General features: G+C 35.9%; 2 protein-coding genes across 2 annotated transcripts in view; both read right to left on the reverse strand.

Moving 5' to 3' along the window:
• LOC149798509 (uncharacterized) overlaps positions 1-18,629 on the reverse strand; it is an 83,636-nt gene extending 65,007 nt beyond the window's left edge. The window contains exons 1-2 of the mRNA XM_089957118.1: positions 18,572-18,629; positions 17,362-17,475 (exon numbers count right to left, since the gene is read on the reverse strand). Coding sequence (XP_089813244.1) covers positions 17,362-17,475; positions 18,572-18,629 — 172 coding nt within the window. The remainder of the gene's footprint in view (positions 1-17,361; positions 17,476-18,571) is intronic.
• Positions 18,630-19,192: 563 nt separating this feature from the next.
• LOC149798510 (uncharacterized) overlaps positions 19,193-24,216 on the reverse strand; it is a 33,222-nt gene continuing 28,198 nt past the window's right edge. The window contains exons 8-10 of the mRNA XM_089957125.1: positions 21,746-21,859; positions 20,159-20,272; positions 19,193-19,260 (exon numbers count right to left, since the gene is read on the reverse strand). Coding sequence (XP_089813251.1) covers positions 19,193-19,260; positions 20,159-20,272; positions 21,746-21,859 — 296 coding nt within the window. The remainder of the gene's footprint in view (positions 19,261-20,158; positions 20,273-21,745; positions 21,860-24,216) is intronic.

The following is a 24,216-nucleotide window of genomic DNA, read 5'->3' on the forward strand; positions in this document are numbered from 1 at the left end:
AGGGCTGAAATGTAGATTGTATACATTATGACTACTAGGTGATCAGTCTTAAATATTGTCTCTTCTTCTGAACTAAGCATATCAGGTAGAATTACATCGAAATCCGCGTTCATTTCTTCCTGCGCTTCCAGGAATAGAGTTGCCTTGCAATTTAGGACCATGCGAACCACATTAGCTCAAGAAGAACACAGTAAAAATATAATACGCCGATAAGTATATTTAGCCGTCGCCTTAATACAATTTGATTAGATTATATTATGTACCGTTTCGCTCAACCAAATAGTTGCAAAATAAAATTAAAGGATGAATTGACGTCTTCCGTGTATACCAACTTTTAAACAAACACAATGATAGTAGGGATACTGCATGGACAAAAATAAACGCATCTTGACTGATAATCTTGGTTTAAGGCTTAATAACATTTTTGATTTTAATATACAGTGTATCCAAGATGAAGTGCATAAGAATTTAGTCACAGTTGAATGCTGAGCGCATTTCATTATGAACAGAAGGCAAGTAATAACTTTACCTTCTGTGCAGTTCCTGCCCATCCAACCGCTTGTACAGTTGCACGTGTATGAACCCATGGTGTTTACGCATGTAGCGTTATTTCCACATGGCGAAATGTTGCATTCATTTATGTCTGAAACGAAAGACAAGTTACTTTCAGGTAATTAAGTGCTGAATGTTGTCGTTTTCGTTTACGTCTTACATAAATATATACAGGTGTGACTAAGTCAGTCCAACTTTCCATTATGACTTTGTGCGCCCCAAATAATGAAATTTACAAGCCAAGTCATTTTTAAGATTGTACTTGATAACATTAGGACACAGACACGAGGGCTCACAGAAGTTAGTGGTTTCTCTTGATAGAACAGTAAACATCGGATCTTCATATATTATCTGAGTATACGTGTATATTATACGTTCCTACCGAATGCCTTAAGAATAAAAGCTGGCGAATAGAGAGTAGCAGAGGTGTTTGTATTTGAATATTGTAATGAGAATTGATCTGCATAGAATATCATTTGGAAACCCTCTTTTCTGCATGAAACCTGGAATGTATAAAGAGAGCACAATCAGTCGATACAACTCCATTTCAGTTATTACCCATCCAACCGTTTAAAGAGTTGCATAGCCTAGGAACCGTTAAGGCTCTTGCAAGTTCCATTATTTCCATATGGTGAACTAGCACATATATTCAGAACTGAAATGTTCATTGTTTACATTAACTCTACTTGCTTTTGAGTGCCGTATTTGCTCTTTTCCTCTCTACTATGTATGTCAGATAGAACTGTTTTGGAACAGACTTTTTTCTGTTACAGTGTTTCCCGGAATACAGGTTCCTCGCAATTGCCAGCCGTAGTGAATTCCAAAACGCAGCAACAACACAATAACAAAACAAATAACACCGATGTCTATATTCAGTCTTCGACTAAATGCAGTTTGAGCACATTGTATGTGAAGCATCTGTTTGGTAAATGAAACAAACGCAAAGCCAAATTAAAGCCTTAAGTCATAACTTAAACTCGTACAAATTCGGACAGAACTACAATTATGCTTGTGTTATATTATGCCCAAGTCATATAGTCTATCGGTATTTGTGAATGCTTTATCATTGATCAGAAAATGTTTACTAGCCTGTAGAGTCGTTGAAAACATAGCATCTTTATTAATTTATGCAACGAAGCATGTACCAATTGCAAGCCTTACGACATTAACTTTTATTTTTACCTGGTTTCATTTCAATTATATTTCCCACATGGTTTCTGGTCAGAGTTTGTTCTTCAGCAGAATATGTACGCTTCTTCAGGCTCATTAACAAGATAAATGTTACGATTAGAAACCATAAGTTCATTCCACAGTTTTAATCGCAAATTTGTCAAAGCCAATTTGGGAATAGACTACATTAACACCATTCTTCCTCTTCAGTGGTATACACCAAAATTCTAATAAACGCATGTTGACTGATAATCCTTGTTTTAAGCCTTAATAACATTTTCGATTTTATATACAAGGCATCCAAGATGCAGTGCGCAAGAATTTAGTCACATTTGAATACTGCGCTCATTCCGTTATGAACAGAACGCAATGAATAACTGTACCTTCTGTGCAGTTCCTGCCCATCCAACCGCTTGTACAGTTGCACGTGTATGAACCCATGGTGTTTACGCATGTAGCGTTATTTCCACATGGCGAAATGTTGCATTCATTTATGTCTGAAATGAAAGACAGGTCACCTTCAGGTAATTAGGTGCTGAATGTTTTCGTTTTCGTTTATGTCTTACATAAATATATACAGGTGTGACTAAGTCGGTCCAACTTTACATTATGACATTGTGCGCCCTGAAAAACGCAATTTACAAGCCCAGTCGATTTTAAGATTGTACTTGTTAACATGGGAACACAGACACGAGCATGGAGCGAGGGCTCACAAAAGTTAATGGTTTCTCTTGATAGAACAGTAATCGTCGTATCTTCATATATTATCTGAGTATACGTGTATATTATACGTTCCTGCAGAATGCCTTAAGAATAAAAGCTGGCGAATAGAGAGTAACAGAGGTGTTTGTATTTGAATATTGTAATGAGAATTGTTCTGCATAGAATATCATTTGGAACGCCCCTTTTGTGCATGAAAGCTGGAATGTATAAATAGAGCACAATCCGCCGGTATAACTGCATAGCAGTTACTACCCATCCAACCGTTTGAAGAGTTGCATAGCCTAGGAACTGCTAGGGTTAGTGCATGTTCCATTATTTCCACATGGTGAACTAGCACATACGTTCAGAAATGAAATGTTGATTGTTTAGATTAACTCTACCTACTTTTGAGTTCCGTATATGCTCTTTTCCTCTCTACTTTGTATATCAGATAGAATTGTTTTGGAACAGACTTTTTTCTGTTACAGTGTTTCCCGGAATACAGGTTCCTCGTAATTGCTAGCTGTAGTGAATTCCAAAACGCAGGAACAAACACAATGACAAAATAAATGACAACGATGTCTATATTCAGTCTTCAACTAAATGCAATTTGAACACATTGTATGTGAAGCATCCGTTTTGGTAAATGAAACAAAATGCAAAGCCAAATTAAAGGCTTAATTCATAACTTAAACGCGTACAAATTCGGACAGAACGACAATCATGCTCGTGTCATATTACTGTATCCCTATTTGTGAATGCTTTATCATTGCTCAGAAAGTGTGTACTAGCCTGTAGAGTCGTTGAAACATACCATCTTTATTCATTTATGCAACGAAGCATGTACCAGCAGAAAGCCTTTCGATATTGACTTTTATTTTTATCTGGCTTCATTTCAATTAAATTTCCCACATGGTTTCTGGTCATTTTTTGTTCTTCAGCAGAAAATTTGCTTGTTCCGGCTTATAAACAAGATAAATATTACGATTAGAGACAACAATTTCATTTCACATTTTGAGTCGCAAATTTGTCAAAGTCAGTCTGAAAATAGACTACATTAAAACCATTCTTCCTCCTCAATGGTATACACCAGAATTCTAATAAACGCATGTTGACTGATAATGCTGGTTTAAGCTTTAATGACATTTTCGATTTTAATATACAAGGTATCCAAGATGCAGTGTGCAAGAATTTAGTCACATTTGACTTCTGCGCTCATTCCTAACGATTCAAAAACGTTTTGAAAGAAACATTATGAACAAAACAGAAACAAAAAATTTACCTTCTGCGCAATTCCTGCCGATCCAACGGCTTATACAGTTGCACTGGTATGAACCAGTGGTGTTAATGCATGTAGCGTTATGTCCACATGGTGAAATGTTGCATTCATTTATGTCAGAAACGAAAAACAAATCAAAATACCCAAATTAGTTGATTGTAGGTGTCTTTTTTATTTTTCTTTCTTATATAAAAATTTGCAGGTTTCACTTAGTCGAAACCGAAACCAAAATTATATTATAATTTTGTTGTCTCTGCATACTGCAATTTAAAAGTCCAATCGAATTTAATATTGTGATTCGTAGCGTTAGGACACTGGCACCCTCATGCAGTGAAGGCTGAAAGGGACAGTTGTCAACTCTACATTACTTTGTGAGTATATTATCTTCATATCAGAGTATACGTGAATGCTACACGTTTCTATATAAATCCCTAAGGACAAAAGCTCACACCCGAACGAATTGCAAAACTGACTAGCATTGGATATCATAACGTGGTTTGATATGCATGGTATATCACATTTACGCGGTATATGTATATGAAAGCTGATATTTATTAACATAGGACAACACTCGGCCATAACTCCCGTGCAGTTCCTACTCATGCAAATGTTTAAAGAGTTGCACTCATATGATCCGTTCCTGTTTGTGAAAGTTGCATTATTTCCACACGGGGAAATTATAACAAACATTATGTGATGTAACGTTGATTTTATACATTATTTGTGCTTTTTCTGAGTGTCATTTATGCTCTTGTCCTCTTCATTATGCATAACAGAACGGAACGTTTAGGAGTAATTTTGGTTTGCTAGAATGTTTCCCAGAAGACAGTTTCCTCGCTCTTTGGAACCTTACCAAATCCAGACCGGCAGGAACAATTCAGTAACAAAATAAATGATGCCAATATCTATATTCAAGCGCCCACTAAATAGAACTTAAACATGTTGTATTTTGAAAATCTATTAGGTAAACGAAACAAACGCAAGGTCAAATTAAAATCTGAGTTCCCAATTTACGCCTGTACAAAGTCGCCCTAAACCATAATGATGGTATTAAGATATTATGGACAAGTCGTATGCATCCTCGATGCTCGTCAATGCTTTCACGTTGCTCAACAAGTTCATATAAACATGTAGACACACTGAAAACCTATCGTATTTATTCTTAGATGTAACAAAGCATGTATTAGTAGGAATGATTTAGAGAATCACTTTGAAATTTTATTTTATGTTAGTCATTTTCTTGTCCTGGTTATATTCAGTTCGACGTTTGTATTTTGGTCGAAAAAGAAGAGTTCCAACGGCTTATAAGCATCTTATATTTTACGTTTTGAAGCCCAAGATTCCTTTCACAAGTTAATTCGCAAATTTGTGAAATTAAATTTTAACATAAACTACATTGATCAAACTCATCCCTTTCAACTGTTCAAATGGAATTTCCCATATGTGTATTTTACCATAAAACCTTGCTTTAAGCATTAGTACTAATATTCCAATAAAATATATAAGTATACAAAATGCCGTCCGAAAGATCTGAAATTTTCGCTCTTCACGTGTTTAAAGAATAAAACAACCTATACAAAACATAACATTTAAGCAAAATTTACATTAGGAAAATAACGCAATAGTATTACCTTCTGTGCAGTTCTTGCCAGTCCAACCGCTAGTACAGTTGCATATGTATGAACCAATGATGTTTGTGCATGTACCGTTATTTCCACATGGTGAAAAGCTGCATTCATTTATGTCTGAAACAACAAACAGGTCACATTCAGCTCATTAGTTACTGAGTGGTTTCTTTTCCTGCTTTCTCCTTATAGTAATATATGCAGCCGTTACTCAGCCGGAACCGACATTACATCACGGATTTGTCCGTTTTGCATAGTGCATGTTCAAAACTTAATTCATTTTAAGGTTGCCCCTGATAACGTTAGAACACATGCACAGCAACATGGCATAGATTAATAAGATTTCTTGACTGCGTAAATGTTTAAACAATTTATCCTCATATATTGTCTGAGTGTCAGTGTATGCTATAATCTGCTACAGATATGCTCTACGAAATAAATCTAACACGAAATGAGCAGCAAAATGGATTGTCCTTGAATTTTATTATGCGTTCGTTTCAACAAAGCACTTCTTTTAAAAACATTACATGTGCATGAAAGCATGGATTTACAAATATAAGAAAATCAACAGCTGTACCTTCCGTGCAGTTCCTACCCATCCATCCGTTTAAGCAATTGCATACATATGAACCGTTGGTGATCGTGCATGTTGCGTTATTTCCACATGGTGAACTAATACATACATTCAGGGCTGAAATGTAGATTGTATACATTATGACTACTAGGTGATCAGTCTTAAATATTGTCTCTTCTTCTGAACTAAGCATATCAGGTAGAATTACATCGAAATCCGCGTTCATTTCTTCCTGCGCTTCCAGGAATAGAGTTGCCTTGCAATTTAGGACCATGCGAACCACATTAGCTCAAGAAGAACACAGTAAAAATATAATACGCCGATAAGTATATTTAGCCGTCGCCTTAATACAATTTGATTAGATTATATTATGTACCGTTTCGCTCAACCAAATAGTTGCAAAATCAAATTAAAGGATGAATTGACGTCTTCCGTGTATACCAACTTTTAAACAAACACAATGATAGTAGGGATACTGCATGGACAAAAATAAACGCATCTTGACTGATAATCTTGGTTTAAGGCTTAATAACATTTTTGATTTTAATATACAGTGTATCCAAGATGAAGTGCATAAGAATTTAGTCACAGTTGAATGCTGAGCGCATTTCATTATGAACAGAAAGCAAGTAATAACTTTACCTTCTGTGCAGTTCCTGCCCATCCAACCGCTTGTACAGTTGCACGTGTATGAACCCATGGTGTTTACGCATGTAGCGTTATTTCCACATGGCGAAATGTTGCATTCATTTATGTCTGAAACGAAAGACAAGTTACTTTCAGGTAATTAAGTGCTGAATGTTGTCGTTTTCGTTTACGTCTTACATAAATATATACAGGTGTGACTAAGTCAGTCCAACTTTCCATTATGACTTTGTGCGCCCCAAATAATGAAATTTACAAGCCAAGTCATTTTTAAGATTGTACTTGATAACATTAGGACACAGACACGAGGGCTCACAGAAGTTAGTGGTTTCTCTTGATAGAACAGTAAACATCGGATCTTCATATATTATCTGAGTATACGTGTATATTATACGTTCCTACCGAATGCCTTAAGAATAATAGCTGGCGAATAGAGAGTAGCAGAGGTGTTTGTATTTGAATATTGTAATGAGAATTGATCTGCATAGAATATCATTTGGAAACCCTCTTTTCTGCATGAAACCTGGAATGTATAAAGAGAGCACAATCAGTCGATACAACTCCATTTCAGTTATTACCCATCCAACCGTTTAAAGAGTTGCATAGCCTAGGAACCGTTAAGGCTCTTGCAAGTTCCATTATTTCCATATGGTGAACTAGCACATATATTCAGAACTGAAATGTTCATTGTTTACATTAACTCTACTTGCTTTTGAGTGCCGTATTTGCTCTTTTCCTCTCTACTATGTATGTCAGATAGAACTGTTTTGGAACAGACTTTTTTCTGTTACAGTGTTTCCCGGAATACAGGTTCCTCGCAATTGCCAGCCGTAGTGAATTCCAAAACGCAGCAACAACACAATAACAAAACAAATAACACCGATGTCTATATTCAGTCTTCGACTAAATGCAGTTTGAGCACATTGTATGTGAAGCATCTGTTTGGTAAATGAAACAAACGCAAAGCCAAATTAAAGCCTTAAGTCATAACTTAAACTCGTACAAATTCGGACAGAACTACAATTATGCTTGTGTTATATTATGCCCAAGTCATATAGTCTATCGGTATTTGTGAATGCTTTATCATTGATCAGAAAATGTTTACTAGCCTGTAGAGTCGTTGAAAACATAGCATCTTTATTAATTTATGCAACGAAGCATGTACCAATTGCAAGCCTTACGACATTAACTTTTATTTTTACCTGGTTTCATTTCAATTATATTTCCCACATGGTTTCTGGTCAGAGTTTGTTCTTCAGCAGAATATGTACGCTTCTTCAGGCTCATTAACAAGACAAATGTTACGATTAGAAACCATAAGTTCATTCCACAGTTTTAATCGCAAATTTGTCAAAGCCAATTTCGGAATAGACTACATTAACACCATTCTTCCTCTTCAGTGGTATACACCAAAATTATAATAAACGCATGTTGACTGATAATCCTTGTTTTAAGCCTTAATAACATTTTCGATTTTATATACAAGGCATCCAAGATGCAGTGCGCAAGAATTTAGTCACATTTGAATACTGCGCTCCTTCCGTTATGAACAGAACGCAATGAATAACTGTACCTTCTGTGCAGTTCCTGCCCATCCAACCGCTTGTACAGTTGCACGTGTATGAACCCATGGTGTTTACGCATGTAGCGTTATTTCCACATGTCGAAATGTTGCATTCATTTATGTCTGAAATGAAAGACAGGTCACCTTCAGGTAATTAGGTGCTGAATGTTTTCGTTTTCGTTTATGTCTTACATAAATATATACAGGTGTGACTAAGTCGGTCCAACTTTACATTATGACATTGTGCGCCCTGAAAAACGCAATTTACAAGCCCAGTCGATTTTAAGATTGTACTTGTTAACATGGGAACACAGACACGAGCATGGAGCGAGGGCTCACAAAAGTTAATGGTTTCTCTTGATAGAACAGTAATCGTAGTATCTTCATATATTATCTGAGTATACGTGTATATTATACGTTCCTGCAGAATGCCTTAAGAATAAAAGCTGGCGAATAGAGAGTAACAGAGGTGTTTGTATTTGAATATTGTAATGAGAATTGTTCTGCATAGAATATCATTTGGAACGCCCCTTTTGTGCATGAAAGCTGGAATGTATAAATAGAGCACAATCCGCCGGTATAACTGCATAGCAGTTACTACCCATCCAACCGTTTGAAGAGTTGCATAGCCTAGGAACTGCTAGGGTTAGTGCAAGTTCCATTCTTTCCACATGGTGAACTAGCACATACGTTCAGAAATGAAATGTTGATTGTTTAGATTAACTCTACCTACTTTTGAGTTCCGTATATGCTCTTTTCCTCTCTACTTTGTATATCAGATAGAATTGTTTTGGAACAGACTTTTTTCTGTTACAGTGTTTCCCGGAATACAGGTTCCTCGTAATTGCCAGCTGTAGTGAATTCCAAAACGCAGGAACAAACACAATGACAAAATAAATGACAACGATGTCTATATTCAGTCTTCAACTAAATGCAATTTGAACACATTGTATGTGAAGCATCCGTTTTGGTAAATGAAACAAAATGCAAAGCCAAATTAAAGGCTTAATTCATAACTTAAACGCGTACAAATTCGGACAGAACGACAATTATGCTCGTGTCATATTACTATATCCCTATTTGTGAATGCTTTATCATTGCTCAGAAAGTGTGTACTAGCCTGTAGAGTCGTTGAAACATACCATCTTTATTCATTTATGCAACGAAGCATGTACCAGCAGAAAGCCTTTCGATATTGACTTTTATTTTTATCTGGCTTCATTTCAATTAAATTTCCCACATGGTTTCTGGTCATGGTTTGTTCTTCAGCAGAAAATTTGCTTGTTCCGGCTTATAAACAAGATAAATATTACGATTAGAGACAACAATTTCATTTCACATTTTGAGTCGCAAATTTGTCAAAGTCAGTCTGAAAATAGACTACATTAAAACCATTCTTCCTCCTCAATGGTATACACCAGAATTCTAATAAACGCATGTTGACTGATAATGCTGGTTTAAGCTTTAATGACATTTTCGATTTTAATATACAAGGTATCCAAGATGCAGTGTGCAAGAATTTAGTCACATTTGACCTCTGCGCTCATTCCTAACGATTCAAAAACGTTTTGAAAGAAACATTATGAACAAAACAGAAACAAAAAATTTACCTTCTGCGCAATTCCTGCCGATCCAACGGCTTATACAGTTGCACTGGTATGAACCAGTGGTGTTAATGCATGTAGCGTTATGTCCACATGGTGAAATGTTGCATTCATTTATGTCAGAAACGAAAAACAAATCAAAATACCCAAATTAGTTGATTGTAGGTGTCTTTTTTATTTTTCTTTCTTATATAAAAATTTGCAGGTTTCACTTAGTCGAAACCGAAACCAAAATTATATTATAATTTTGTTGTCTCTGCATACTGCAATTTAAAAGTCCAATCGAATTTAATATTGTGATTCGTAGCGTTAGGACACTGGCACCCTCATGCAGTGAAGGCTGAAAGGGACAGTTGTCAACTCTACATTACTTTGTGAGTATATTATCTTCATATCAGAGTATACGTGAATGCTACACGTTTCTATATAAATCCCTAAGGACAAAAGCTCACACCCGAACGAATTGCAAAACTGACTAGCATTGGATATCATAACGTGGTTTGATATGCATGGTATATCACATTTACGCGGTATATGTATATGAAAGCTGATATTTATTAACATAGGACAACACTCGGCCATAACTCCCGTGCAGTTCCTACTCATGCAAATGTTTAAAGAGTTGCACTCATATGATCCGTTCCTGTTTGTGAAAGTTGCATTATTTCCACACGGGGAAATTATAACAAACATTCTGTGATGTAACGTTGATTTTATACATTATTTGTGCTTTTTCTGAGTGTCATTTATGCTCTTGTCCTCTTCATTATGCATAACAGAACGGAACGTTTAGGAGTAATTTTGGTTTGCTAGAATGTTTCCCAGAAGACAGTTTCCTCGCTCTTTGGAACCTTACCAAATCCAGACCGGCAGGAACAATTCAGTAACAAAATAAATGATGCCAATATCTATATTCAAGCGCCCACTAAATAGAACTTAAACATGTTGTATTTTGAAAATCTATTAGGTAAACGAAACAAACGCAAGGTCAAATTAAAATCTGAGTTCCCAATTTACGCCTGTACAAAGTCGCCCTAAACCATAATGATGGTATTAAGATATTATGGACAAGTCGTATGCATCCTCGATGCTCGTCAATGCTTTCACGTTGCTCAACAAGTTCATATAAACATGTAGACACACTGAAAACCTATCGTATTTATTCTTAGATGTAACAAAGCATGTATTAGTAGGAATGATTTAGAGAATCACTTTGAAATTTTATTTTATGTTAGTCATTTTCTTGTCCTGGTTATATTCAGTTCGACGTTTGTATTTTGGTCGAAAAAGAAGAGTTCCAACGGCTTATAAGCATCTTATATTTTACGTTTTGAAGCCCAAGATTCCTTTCACAAGTTAATTCGCAAATTTGTGAAATTAAATTTTAACATAAACTACATTGATCAAACTCATCCCTTTCAACTGTTCAAATGGAATTTCCCATATGTGTATTTTACCATAAAACCTTGCTTTAAGCATTAGTACTAATATTCCAATAAAATATATAAGTATACAAAATGCCGTCCGAAAGATCTGAAATTTTCGCTCTTCACGTGTTTAAAGAATAAAACAACCTATACAAAACATAACATTTAAGCAAAATTTACATTAGGAAAATAACGCAATAGTATTACCTTCTGTGCAGTTCTTGCCAGTCCAACCGCTAGTACAGTTGCATATGTATGAACCAATGATGTTTGTGCATGTACCGTTATTTCCACATGGTGAAAAGCTGCATTCATTTATGTCTGAAACAACAAACAGGTCACATTCAGCTCATTAGTTACTGAGTGGTTTCTTTTTCTGCTTTCTCCTTATAGTAATATATGCAGCCGTTACTCAGCCGGAACCGACATTACATCACGGATTTGTCCGTTTTGCATAGTGCATGTTCAAAACTTAATTCATTTTAAGGTTGCCCCTGATAACGTTAGAACACATGCACAGCAACATGGCATAGATTAATAAGATTTCTTGACTGCGTAAATGTTAAAACAATTTATCCTCATATATTGTCTGAGTATCAGTGTATGCTATAATCTGCTACAGATATGCTCTACGAAATAAATCTAACACGAAATGAGCAGCAAAATGGATTGTCATTGAATTTTATTATGCGTTCGTTTCAACAAAGCACTTCTTTTAAAAACATTACATGTGCATGAAAGCATGGATTTACAAATATAAGAAAATCAACAGCTGTACCTTCCGTGCAGTTCCTACCCATCCATCCGTTTAAGCAATTGCATACATATGAACCGTTGGTGATCGTGCATGTTGCGTTATTTCCACATGGTGAACTAATACATACATTCAGGGCTGAAATGTAGATTGTATACATTATGACTACTAGGTGATCAGTGTTAAATATTATCTCTTCCTCTGAACTAAGCATATCAGGTAGAATTACATCGAAATCCGCGTTCATTTCTTCCTGCGCTTCCAGGAATAGAGTTGCCTTGCAATTTAGGACCATGCGAACCACATTAGCTCAAGAAGAACACAGTAAAAATATAATACGCCGATAAGTATATTTAGCCGTCGCCTTAATACAATTTGATTAGATTATATTATGTACCGTTTCGCTCAACCAAATAGTTGCAAAATCAAATTAAAGGATGAATTGACGTCTTCCGTGTATACCAACTTTTAAACAAACACAATGATAGTAGGGATACTGCATGGACAAAAATAAACGCATCTTGACTGATAATCTTGGTTTAAGGCTTAATAACATTTTTGATTTTAATATACAATGTATCCAAGATGAAGTGCATAAGAATTTAGTCACAGTTGAATGCTGCGCGCATTTCATTATGAACAGAAGGCAAGTAATAACTTTACCTTCTGTGCAGTTCCTGCCCATCCAACCGCTTGTACAGTTGCACGTGTATGAACCCATGGTGTTTACGCATGTAGCGTTATTTCCACATGGCGAAATGTTGCATTCATTTATGTCTGAAACGAAAGACAAGTCACTTTCAGGTAATTAAGTGCTGAATGTTGTCGTTTTCGTTTATGTCTTACATAAATATATACAGGTGTGACTAAGTCAGTCCAACTTTCCATTATGACTTTGTGCGCCCCAAATAATGAAATTTACAAGCCAAGTCATTTTTAAGATTGTACTTGATAACATTAGGACACAGACACGAGCATGGAGTGAGGGCTCACAGAAGTTAGTGGCTTCTCTTGATGGAACAGTAAACATCGGATCTTCATATATTATCTGAGTATACGTGTATATTATACGTTCCTACCGAATGCCTTAAGAATAAAAGCTGGCGAATAGAGAGTAGCAGAGGTGTTTGTATTTGAATATTGTAATGAGAATTGATCTGCATAGAATATCATTTGGAAACCCTCTTTTCTGCATGAAACCTGGAATGTATAAAGAGAGCACAATCAGTCGATACAACTCCATTTCAGTTATTACCCATCCAACCGTTTAAAGAGTTGCATAGCCTAGGAACCGTTAAGGCTCTTGCAAGTTCCATTATTTCCATATGGTGAACTAGCACATATATTCAGATCTGAAATGTTCATTGTTTACGTTAACTCTACTTGCTTTTGAGTGCCGTATTTGCTCTTTTCCTCTCTACTATGTATGTCAGATAGAACTGTTTTGGAACAGTCTTTTTTCTTTTACAGTGTTTCCCGGAATACAGGTTCCTCGCAATTGCCAGCCGTAGTGAATTCCAAAACGCAGCAACAACACAATAACAAAACAAATAACACCTATGTCTATATTCAGTCTTAGACTAAATGCAATTTGAGCACATTGTATGTGAAGCATCTGTTTGGTAAATGAAACAAACGCAAAGCCAAATTAAAGTCTTAAGCAAGAACTTAAACTCGTACAAATTCGGACAGAACTACAATTATGCTTGTGTTATATTATGCCCAAGTCATATAGTCTATCGGTATTTGTGAATGCTTTATCATTGATCAGAAAATGTTTACTAGCCTGTAGAGTCGTTGAAAACATAGCACCTTTATTAATTTATGCAACGAAGCATGTACCAATTGCAAACCTTACGACATTGACTTTTATTTTTACCTGTTTTCATTTCAATCAAATTTTCCACATGGTTTCTGGTCAGAGTTTGTTCTTCAGCAGAATATGTATGCTTGTTCAGGCTCATTAACAAGATAAATGTTACGATTAGAAACCATAAGTTCATTCCACAGTTTTAATTGCAAATTTGTCAAAGCCAATTTGGGAATAGACTACATTAACACCATTCTTCCTCTTCAGTGGTATACACCATAATTCTAATAAACGCATGTTGACTGATAATCCTTGTTTTAAGCCTTAATAACATTTTCGATTTTATATACAAGGCATCCAAGATGCAGTGCGCAATAATTTAGTCACATTTGAATACTGCGCTCATTCCGTTATGAACAGAACGCAGGGAATAACTGTACCTTCTGTGCAGTTCCTGCCCATCCAACCGCTTGTACAGTTGCACGTGTATGAACCCATGGTGTTTACGCATGTAGCGTTATTTCCACATGGCGAAATGTTGCATTCATTTATGTCTGAAATGAAAGACAGGTCACCTTCAGGTAATTAGGTGCTGAATGTTTTCGTTTTCGTTTATGTCTTACATAAATATATACAGGTGTGACTAAGTCGGTCCAACTTTACATTATGACATTGTGCGCCCTGAAAAACGCAATTTACAAGCCCAGTCGATTTTAAGATTGTACTTGTTAACATGGGAACACAGACACGAGCATGGAGCGAGGGCTCACAAAAGTTAATGGTTTCTCTTGAAAGAACAGTAATCGTCGTATCTTCATATATTATCTGAGTATACGTGTATATTATACGTTCCTGCAGAATGCCTTAAGAATAAAAGCTGGCGAATAGAGAGTAACAGAGGTGTTTGTATTTGAATATTGTAATGATAATTGTTCTGCATAGAATATCATTTGGAACGCCCCTTTTGTGCATGAAAGCTGGAATGTATAAATAGAACACAATCCGCCGGTATAACTGCATAGCAGTTACTACCCATCCAACCGTTTGAGGAGTTGCATAGCCTAGGAACTGCTAGGGTTAGTGCAAGTTCCATTATTTCCACATGGTGAACTAGCACATACGTTCAGAAATGAAATGTTGATTGTTTAGATTAACTCTACCTACTTTTGAGTTCCGTATATGCTCTTTTCCTCTCTACTTTGTATATCAGATAGAATTGTTTTGGAACAGACTTTTTTCTGTTACAGTGTTTCCCGGAATACAGGTTCCTCGCAATTGCCAGCCGTAGTGAATCCCAAAACGCAGCAACAACACAATAACAAAATAAATAACACCGATGTCTATATTCAGTCTTCGACTAAATGCAATTTGAGCACAATGTATGTGAAGCATCTGTTTGGTAAATGAAACAAACGCAAAGCCAAATTAAAGCCTTAAGTCATAACTTAAACTCGTACAAATTCGGACAGAACGACAATTATGTTTGTGTTATATTATGCCCAAGTCATATAGTCTATCGGTATTTGTGAATGCTTTATCATTGATCAGAAAATGTTTACTAGCCTGTAGAGTCGTTGAAAACATAGCACCTTTATTAATTTATGCAACGAAGCATGTACCAATTGCAAACCTTACGACATTGACTTTTATTTTTACCTGTTTTCATTTCAATCAAATTTTCCACATGGTTTCTGGTCAGAGTTTGTTCTTCAGCAGAATATGTACGCTTCTTCAGGCTCATAAACAGGACAAATATTACGATTAGAAACCATAAGTTCATTCCACAGTTTTAATTGCAAATTTGTCAAAGCCAATTTGGGAATAGATTACATTAACACCATTCTTCCTCTTCAGTGGTATACACCAAAATTCTAATAAACACATGTTGACTGATAATCCTTGTTTTAAGCCTTAATAACATTTTCGATTTTATATACAAGGCATCCAAGATGCAGTGCGCAAGAATTTAGTCACATTTGAATACTGCGCTCATTCCGTTATGAACAGAACGCAAGGAATAACTGTACCTTCTGTGCAGTTCCTGCCCATCCAACCGCTTGTACAGTTGCACGTGTATGAACCAGTGGTGTTAATGCATGTAGCGTTATGTCCACATGGTGAAATGTTGCATTCATTTATGTCAGAAACGAAAAACAAATCAAAATACCCAAATTAGTTGATTGTAGGTGTCTTTTTTATTTTTCTTTCTTATATAAAAATTTGCAGGTTTCACTTAGTCGAAACCGAAACCAAAATTATATTATAATTTTGTTGTCTCTGCATACTGCAATTTAAAAGTCCAATCGAATTTAATATTGTGATTCGTAGCGTTAGGACACTGGCACCCTCATGCAGTGAAGGCTGAAAGGGACAGTTGTCAACTCTACATTACTTTGTGAGTATATTATCTTCATATCAGAGTATACGTGAATGCTACACGTTTCTATATAAATCCCTAAGGACAAAAGCTCACACCCGAACGAATTGCAAAACTGACTAGCATTGGATATCATAACGTGGTTTGATATGCATGGTATATCACATTTACGCGGTATATGTATATGAAAGCTGATATTTATTAACATAGGACAACACTCGGCCATAACTCCCGTGCAGTTCCTACTCATGCAAATGTTTAAAGAGTTGCACTCATATGATCCGTTCCTGTTTGTGAAAGTTGCATTATTTCCACACGGGGAAATTATAACAAACATTCTGTGATGTAACGTTGATTTTATACATTATTTGTGCTTTTTCTGAGTGTCATTTATGCTCTTGTCCTCTTCATTATGCATAACAGAACGGAACGTTTAGGAGTAATTTTGGTTTGCTAGAATGTTTCCCAGAAGACAGTTTCCTCGCTCTTTGGAACCTTACCAAATCCAGACCGGCAGGAACAATTCAGTAACAAAATAAATGATGCCAATATCTATATTCAAGCGCCCACTAAATAGAACTTAAACATGTTGTATTTTGAAAATCTATTAGGTAAACGAAACAAACGCAAGGTCAAATTAAAATCTGAGTTCCCAATTTACGCCTGTACAAAGTCGCCCTAAACCATAATGATGGTATTAAGATATTATGGACAAGTCGTATGCATCCTCGATGCTCGTCAATGCTTTCACGTTGCTCAACAAGTTCATATAAACATGTAGACACACTGAAAACCTATCGTATTTATTCTTAGATGTAACAAAGCATGTATTAGTAGGAATGATTTAGAGAATCACTTTGAAATTTTATTTTATGTTAGTCATTTTCTTGTCCTGGTTATATTCAGTTCGACGTTTGTATTTTGGTCGAAAAAGAAGAGTTCCAACGGCTTATAAGCATCTTATATTTTACGTTTTGAAGCCCAAGATTCCTTTCACAAGTTAATTCGCAAATTTGTGAAATTAAATTTTAACATAAACTACATTGATCAAACTCATCCCTTTCAACTGTTCAAATGGAATTTCCCATATGTGTATTTTACCATAAAACCTTGCTTTAAGCATTAGTACTAATATTCCAATAAAATATATAAGTATACAAAATGCCGTCCGAAAGATCTGAAATTTTCGCTCTTCACGTGTTTAAAGAATAAAACAACCTATACAAAACATAACATTTAAGCAAAATTTACATTAGGAAAATAACGCAATAGTATTACCTTCTGTGCAGTTCTTGCCAGTCCAACCGCTAGTACAGTTGCATATGTATGAACCAATGATGTTTGTGCATGTACCGTTATTTCCACATGGTGAAAAGCTGCATTCATTTATGTCTGAAACAACAAACAGGTCACATTCAGCTCATTAGTTACTGAGTGGTTTCTTTTTCTGCTTTCTCCTTATAGTAATATATGCAGCCGTTACTCAGCCGGAACCGACATTACATCACGGATTTGTCCGTTTTGCATAGTGCATGTTCAAAACTTAATTCATTTTAAGGTTGCCCCTGATAACGTTAGAACACATGCACAGCAACATGGCATAGATTAATAAGATTTCTTGACTGCGTAAATGTTAAAACAATTTATCCTCATATATTGTCTGAGTATCAGTGTATGCTATAATCTGCTACAGATATGCTCTACGAAATAAATCTAACACGAAATGAGCAGCAAAATGGATTGTCATTGAATTTTATTATGCGTTCGTTTCAACAAAGCACTTCTTTTAAAAACATTACATGTGCATGAAAGCATGGATTTACAAATATAAGAAAATCAACAGCTGTACCTTCCGTGCAGTTCCTACCCATCCATCCGTTTAAGCAATTGCATACATATGAACCGTTGGTGATCGTGCATGTTGCGTTATTTCCACATGGTGAACTAATACATACATTCAGGGCTGAAATGTAGATTGTATACATTATGACTACTAGGTGATCAGTGTTAAATATTATCTCTTCCTCTGAACTAAGCATATCAGGTAGAATTACATCGAAATCCGCGTTCATTTCTTCCTGCGCTTCCAGGAATAGAGTTGCCTTGCAATTTAGGACCATGCGAACCACATTAGCTCAAGAAGAACACAGTAAAAATATAATACGCCGATAAGTATATTTAGCCGTCGCCTTAATACAATTTGATTAGATTATATTATGTACCGTTTCGCTCAACCAAATAGTTGCAAAATCAAATTAAAGGATGAATTGACGTCTTCCGTGTATACCAACTTTTAAACAAACACAATGATAGTAGGGATACTGCATGGACAAAAATAAACGCATCTTGACTGATAATCTTGGTTTAAGGCTTAATAACATTTTTGATTTTAATATACAATGTATCCAAGATGAAGTGCATAAGAATTTAGTCACAGTTGAATGCTGCGCGCATTTCATTATGAACAGAAGGCAAGTAATAACTTTACCTTCTGTGCAGTTCCTGCCCATCCAACCGCTTGTACAGTTGCACGTGTATGAACCCATGGTGTTTACGCATGTAGCGTTATTTCCACATGGCGAAATGTTGCATTCATTTATGTCTGAAACGAAAGACAAGTCACTTTCAGGTAATTAAGTGCTGAATGTTGTCGTTTTCGTTTATGTCTTACATAAATATATACAGGTGTGACTAAGTCAGTCCAACTTTCCATTATGACTTTGTGCGCCCCAAATAATGAAATTTACAAGCCAAGTCATTTTTAAGATTGTACTTGATAACATTAGGACACAGACACGAGCATGGAGTGAGGGCTCACAGAAGTTAGTGGCTTCTCTTGATGGAACAGTAAACATCGGATCTTCATATATTATCTGAGTATACGTGTATATTATACGTTCCTACCGAATGCCTTAAGAATAAAAGCTGGCGAATAGAGAGTAGCAGAGGTGTTTGTATTTGAATATTGTAATGAGAATTGATCTGCATAGAATATCATTTGGAAACCCTCTTTTCTGCATGAAACCTGGAATGTATAAAGAGAGCACAATCAGTCGATACAACTCCATTTCAGTTATTACCCATCCAACCGTTTAAAGAGTTGCATAGCCTAGGAACCGTTAAGGCTCTTGCAAGTTCCATTATTTCCATATGGTGAACTAGCACATATATTCAGATCTGAAATGTTCATTGTTTACGTTAACTCTACTTGCTTTTGAGTGCCGTATTTGCTCTTTTCCTCTCTACTATGTATGTCAGATAGAACTGTTTTGGAACAGTCTTTTTTCTTTTACAGTGTTTCCCGGAATACAGGTTCCTCGCAATTGCCAGCCGTAGTGAATTCCAAAACGCAGCAACAACACAATAACAAAACAAATAACACCTATGTCTATATTCAGTCTTAGACTAAATGCAATTTGAGCACATTGTATGTGAAGCATCTGTTTGGTAAATGAAACAAACGCAAAGCCAAATTAAAGTCTTAAGCAAGAACTTAAACTCGTACAAATTCGGACAGAACTACAATTATGCTTGTGTTATATTATGCCCAAGTCATATAGTCTATCGGTATTTGTGAATGCTTTATCATTGATCAGAAAATGTTTACTAGCCTGTAGAGTCGTTGAAAACATAGCACCTTTATTAATTTATGCAACGAAGCATGTACCAATTGCAAACCTTACGACATTGACTTTTATTTTTACCTGTTTTCATTTCAATCAAATTTTCCACATGGTTTCTGGTCAGAGTTTGTTCTTCAGCAGAATATGTATGCTTGTTCAGGCTCATTAACAAGATAAATGTTACGATTAGAAACCATAAGTTCATTCCACAGTTTTAATTGCAAATTTGTCAAAGCCAATTTGGGAATAGACTACATTAACACCATTCTTCCTCTTCAGTGGTATACACCATAATTCTAATAAACGCATGTTGACTGATAATCCTTGTTTTAAGCCTTAATAACATTTTCGATTTTATATACAAGGCATCCAAGATGCAGTGCGCAATAATTTAGTCACATTTGAATACTGCGCTCATTCCGTTATGAACAGAACGCAGGGAATAACTGTACCTTCTGTGCAGTTCCTGCCCATCCAACCGCTTGTACAGTTGCACGTGTATGAACCCATGGTGTTTACGCATGTAGCGTTATTTCCACATGGCGAAATGTTGCATTCATTTATGTCTGAAATGAAAGACAGGTCACCTTCAGGTAATTAGGTGCTGAATGTTTTCGTTTTCGTTTATGTCTTACATAAATATATACAGGTGTGACTAAGTCGGTCCAACTTTACATTATGACATTGTGCGCCCTGAAAAACGCAATTTACAAGCCCAGTCGATTTTAAGATTGTACTTGTTAACATGGGAACACAGACACGAGCATGGAGCGAGGGCTCACAAAAGTTAATGGTTTCTCTTGAAAGAACAGTAATCGTCGTATCTTCATATATTATCTGAGTATACGTGTATATTATACGTTCCTGCAGAATGCCTTAAGAATAAAAGCTGGCGAATAGAGAGTAACAGAGGTGTTTGTATTTGAATATTGTAATGATAATTGTTCTGCATAGAATATCATTTGGAACGCCCCTTTTGTGCATGAAAGCTGGAATGTATAAATAGAACACAATCCGCCGGTATAACTGCATAGCAGTTACTACCCATCCAACCGTTTGAGGAGTTGCATAGCCTAGGAACTGCTAGGGTTAGTGCAAGTTCCATTATTTCCACATGGTGAACTAGCACATACGTTCAGAAATGAAATGTTGATTGTTTAGATTAACTCTACCTACTTTTGAGTTCCGTATATGCTCTTTTCCTCTCTACTTTGTATATCAGATAGAATTGTTTTGGAACAGACTTTTTTCTGTTACAGTGTTTCCCGGAATACAGGTTCCTCGCAATTGCCAGCCGTAGTGAATCCCAAAACGCAGCAACAACACAATAACAAAATAAATAACACCGATGTCTATATTCAGTCTTCGACTAAATGCAATTTGAGCACAATGTATGTGAAGCATCTGTTTGGTAAATGAAACAAACGCAAAGCCAAATTAAAGCCTTAAGTCATAACTTAAACTCGTACAAATTCGGACAGAACGACAATTATGTTTGTGTTATATTATGCCCAAGTCATATAGTCTATCGGTATTTGTGAATGCTTTATCATTGATCAGAAAATGTTTACTAGCCTGTAGAGTCGTTGAAAACATAGCACCTTTATTAATTTATGCAACGAAGCATGTACCAATTGCAAACCTTACGACATTGACTTTTATTTTTACCTGTTTTCATTTCAATCAAATTTTCCACATGGTTTCTGGTCAGAGTTTGTTCTTCAGCAGAATATGTACGCTTCTTCAGGCTCATAAACAGGACAAATATTACGATTAGAAACCATAAGTTCATTCCACAGTTTTAATTGCAAATTTGTCAAAGCCAATTTGGGAATAGATTACATTAACACCATTCTTCCTCTTCAGTGGTATACACCAAAATTCTAATAAACACATGTTGACTGATAATCCTTGTTTTAAGCCTTAATAACATTTTCGATTTTATATACAAGGCATCCAAGATGCAGTGCGCAAGAATTTAGTCACATTTGAATACTGCGCTCATTCCGTTATGAACAGAACGCAAGGAATAACTGTACCTTCTGTGCAGTTCCTGCCCATCCAACCGCTTGTACAGTTGCACGTGTATGAACCCATGGTGTTTACGCATGTAGCGTTATTTCCACATTGCGAAATGTTGCATTCATTTATGTCTGAAATGAAAGACAGGTCACCTTCAGGTAATTAGGTGCTGAATGTTTTCGTTTTCGTTTATGTCTTACATAAATATATACAGGTGTGACTAAGTCGGTCCAACTTTACATTATGACATTGTGCGCCCTGAAAAACGCAATTTACAAGCCCAGTCGATTTTAAGATTGTACTTGTTAACATGGGAACACAGACACGAGCATGGAGCGAGGGCTCACAAAAGTTAATGGTTTCTCTTGAAAGAACAGTAATCGTCGTATCTTCATATATTATCTGAGTATACGTGTATATTATACGTTCCTGCAGAATGCCTTAAGAATAAAAGCTGGCGAATAGAGAGTAACAGAGGTGTTTGTATTTGAATATTGTAATGAGAATTGATCTGCATAGAATATCATTTGGAAACCCTCTTTTCTGCATGAAACCTGGAACGTATAAATAGAGCACAATCAGCCGGTATAACTGCATAGCAGTTACTACCCATCCAACCGTTTGAAGAGTTGCATAGCCTAGGAACTGCTAGGGTTAGCGCAAGTTCCATTATTTCCACGTGGTGAACTAGCGCATACGTTCAGAAATGAAATGTTGATTGTTTAGATTAACTCTACCTGCTTTTGAGTGCCGTATATGCTCTTTTCCTCTCTACTTTCTATATAAGATAGAACTGTTTTGGAACAGACTTTTTCTGTTGCAATGTTTCCCGGAATACAGGTTCCTCGTAATTGCTAGCTGTAGTGAATTCCAAAACGCAGGAATAAACACAATAACAAAATAAATAACACCGATGTCTATATTCAGTCTTCAACTAAATGCAGTTTGAACACATTGTGTGTGAAGCATCCGTTTTGGTAAATGAAATAAACGCAAAGCCAAATTAATGGCTTAATTGATAACTTAAACGCGTACAAATTCGGACAGAACGACAATTATGCTCGTGTTATATTATTGTATCCCTATTTGTGAATGCTTTATCATTGCTCAGAAAGTGTGTACCAGCCTGGAGAGTCGTTGAAAACATACCATCTTTATTAATTTATGCAACGAAGCATGTACCAGCAGAAAGCCTTTCGATATTGACTTTTATTTTTATCTGGCTTCATTTCAATTAAATTTCCCACATGGTTTCTGGTCACAGTTTGTTCTTCAGCAGAAAAGAACCAGTGGTGTTAATGCATGTAGCCTTATTTCCACATAGTGAAATGCTGCATTCATTTATGTCAGAAACGAAAAGCAAATCAAAATACCCAAATTAGTTGATTGGAGGTGTCTTTTTTATTTTTCTTTCTTATATAAAAATTTACAGGTTTCACTTAGTCGAAACCGAAACCAAAATTATATTATAATTTTGTTGTCTCTGCATACTGCAATTTAAAAGCCCAATCGTATTTAATATTTTGATTCGTAGCGTTAGGACACTGGCACCCTCATGCAGTGAAGGCTGAAAGGGACAGTTGTCAACTCTACATTACTTTGTGAGTATATTATCTTCATATCAGAGTATACGTGAATGCTACACGTTTCTATATAAATCCCTAAGAACAAAAGCTCACACCCGAACGAATTGCAAAACTGATTAGCATTGGATATCATAATGTGGTTTGATATGCATGGTATATCACATTTACGCGGTATATGTATATGAAAGCTGATATTTATTAACATAGGACAACACTCGGTCATAGCTCCCGTGCAGTTCCTACTCATGCAAATGTTTAAAGAGTTGCACTCATATGATCCGTTCCTGTTTGTGAAAGTTGCATTATTTCCACACGGGGAAATTATAACAAACATTCTGTGATGTAACGTTGATTTTATACATTATTTGTGCTTTTTCTGAGTGTCATTTATGCTCTTATCCTCTTCATTATGCATAACAGAACGGAACGTTTAGGAGTAATTTTGGTTTGCTAGAATGTTTCCCAGAAGACAGCTTCCTCGCTTTTTGGAACCTTACCAAATACAGACCGGCAGGAACAATTCAGTAACAAGATGAATGATGCCAATATCTATATTCAAGCGTCCACTAAATAGAACTTAAACATGATGTATTTTAAAAATGTATTTGGTAAACCAAACAAACTAAAGGTCAAATTAAAGTCTGAGTTCCCAATTTACCCCTGTACAAATTCGACAAGAACCACAATGATGGTATTGATATATTATGGCCACGTCGTATTCGTCTTCGATGCTGCTTTCTCGTTGCTCAACAAATATATATAAACATGTAGACACACTGAAAACCTATCGGAGTTATTCTAGGATGTAACAAAGCATGTAATGGTCGGAATGTTTTAGAAAATCACATTTCAATTTTATTTTATGTCTTTTCATTTTCTTGTCCTGGTTATATTCAATTGGA

The sequence above is a fragment of the Sinohyriopsis cumingii genome, chromosome 5 (genome assembly GCF_028554795.1).
Source record: "Sinohyriopsis cumingii isolate HCF-2022 chromosome 5, ASM2855479v2, whole genome shotgun sequence".
Classification (NCBI taxonomy): domain Eukaryota; kingdom Metazoa; phylum Mollusca; class Bivalvia; order Unionida; family Unionidae; genus Sinohyriopsis; species Sinohyriopsis cumingii.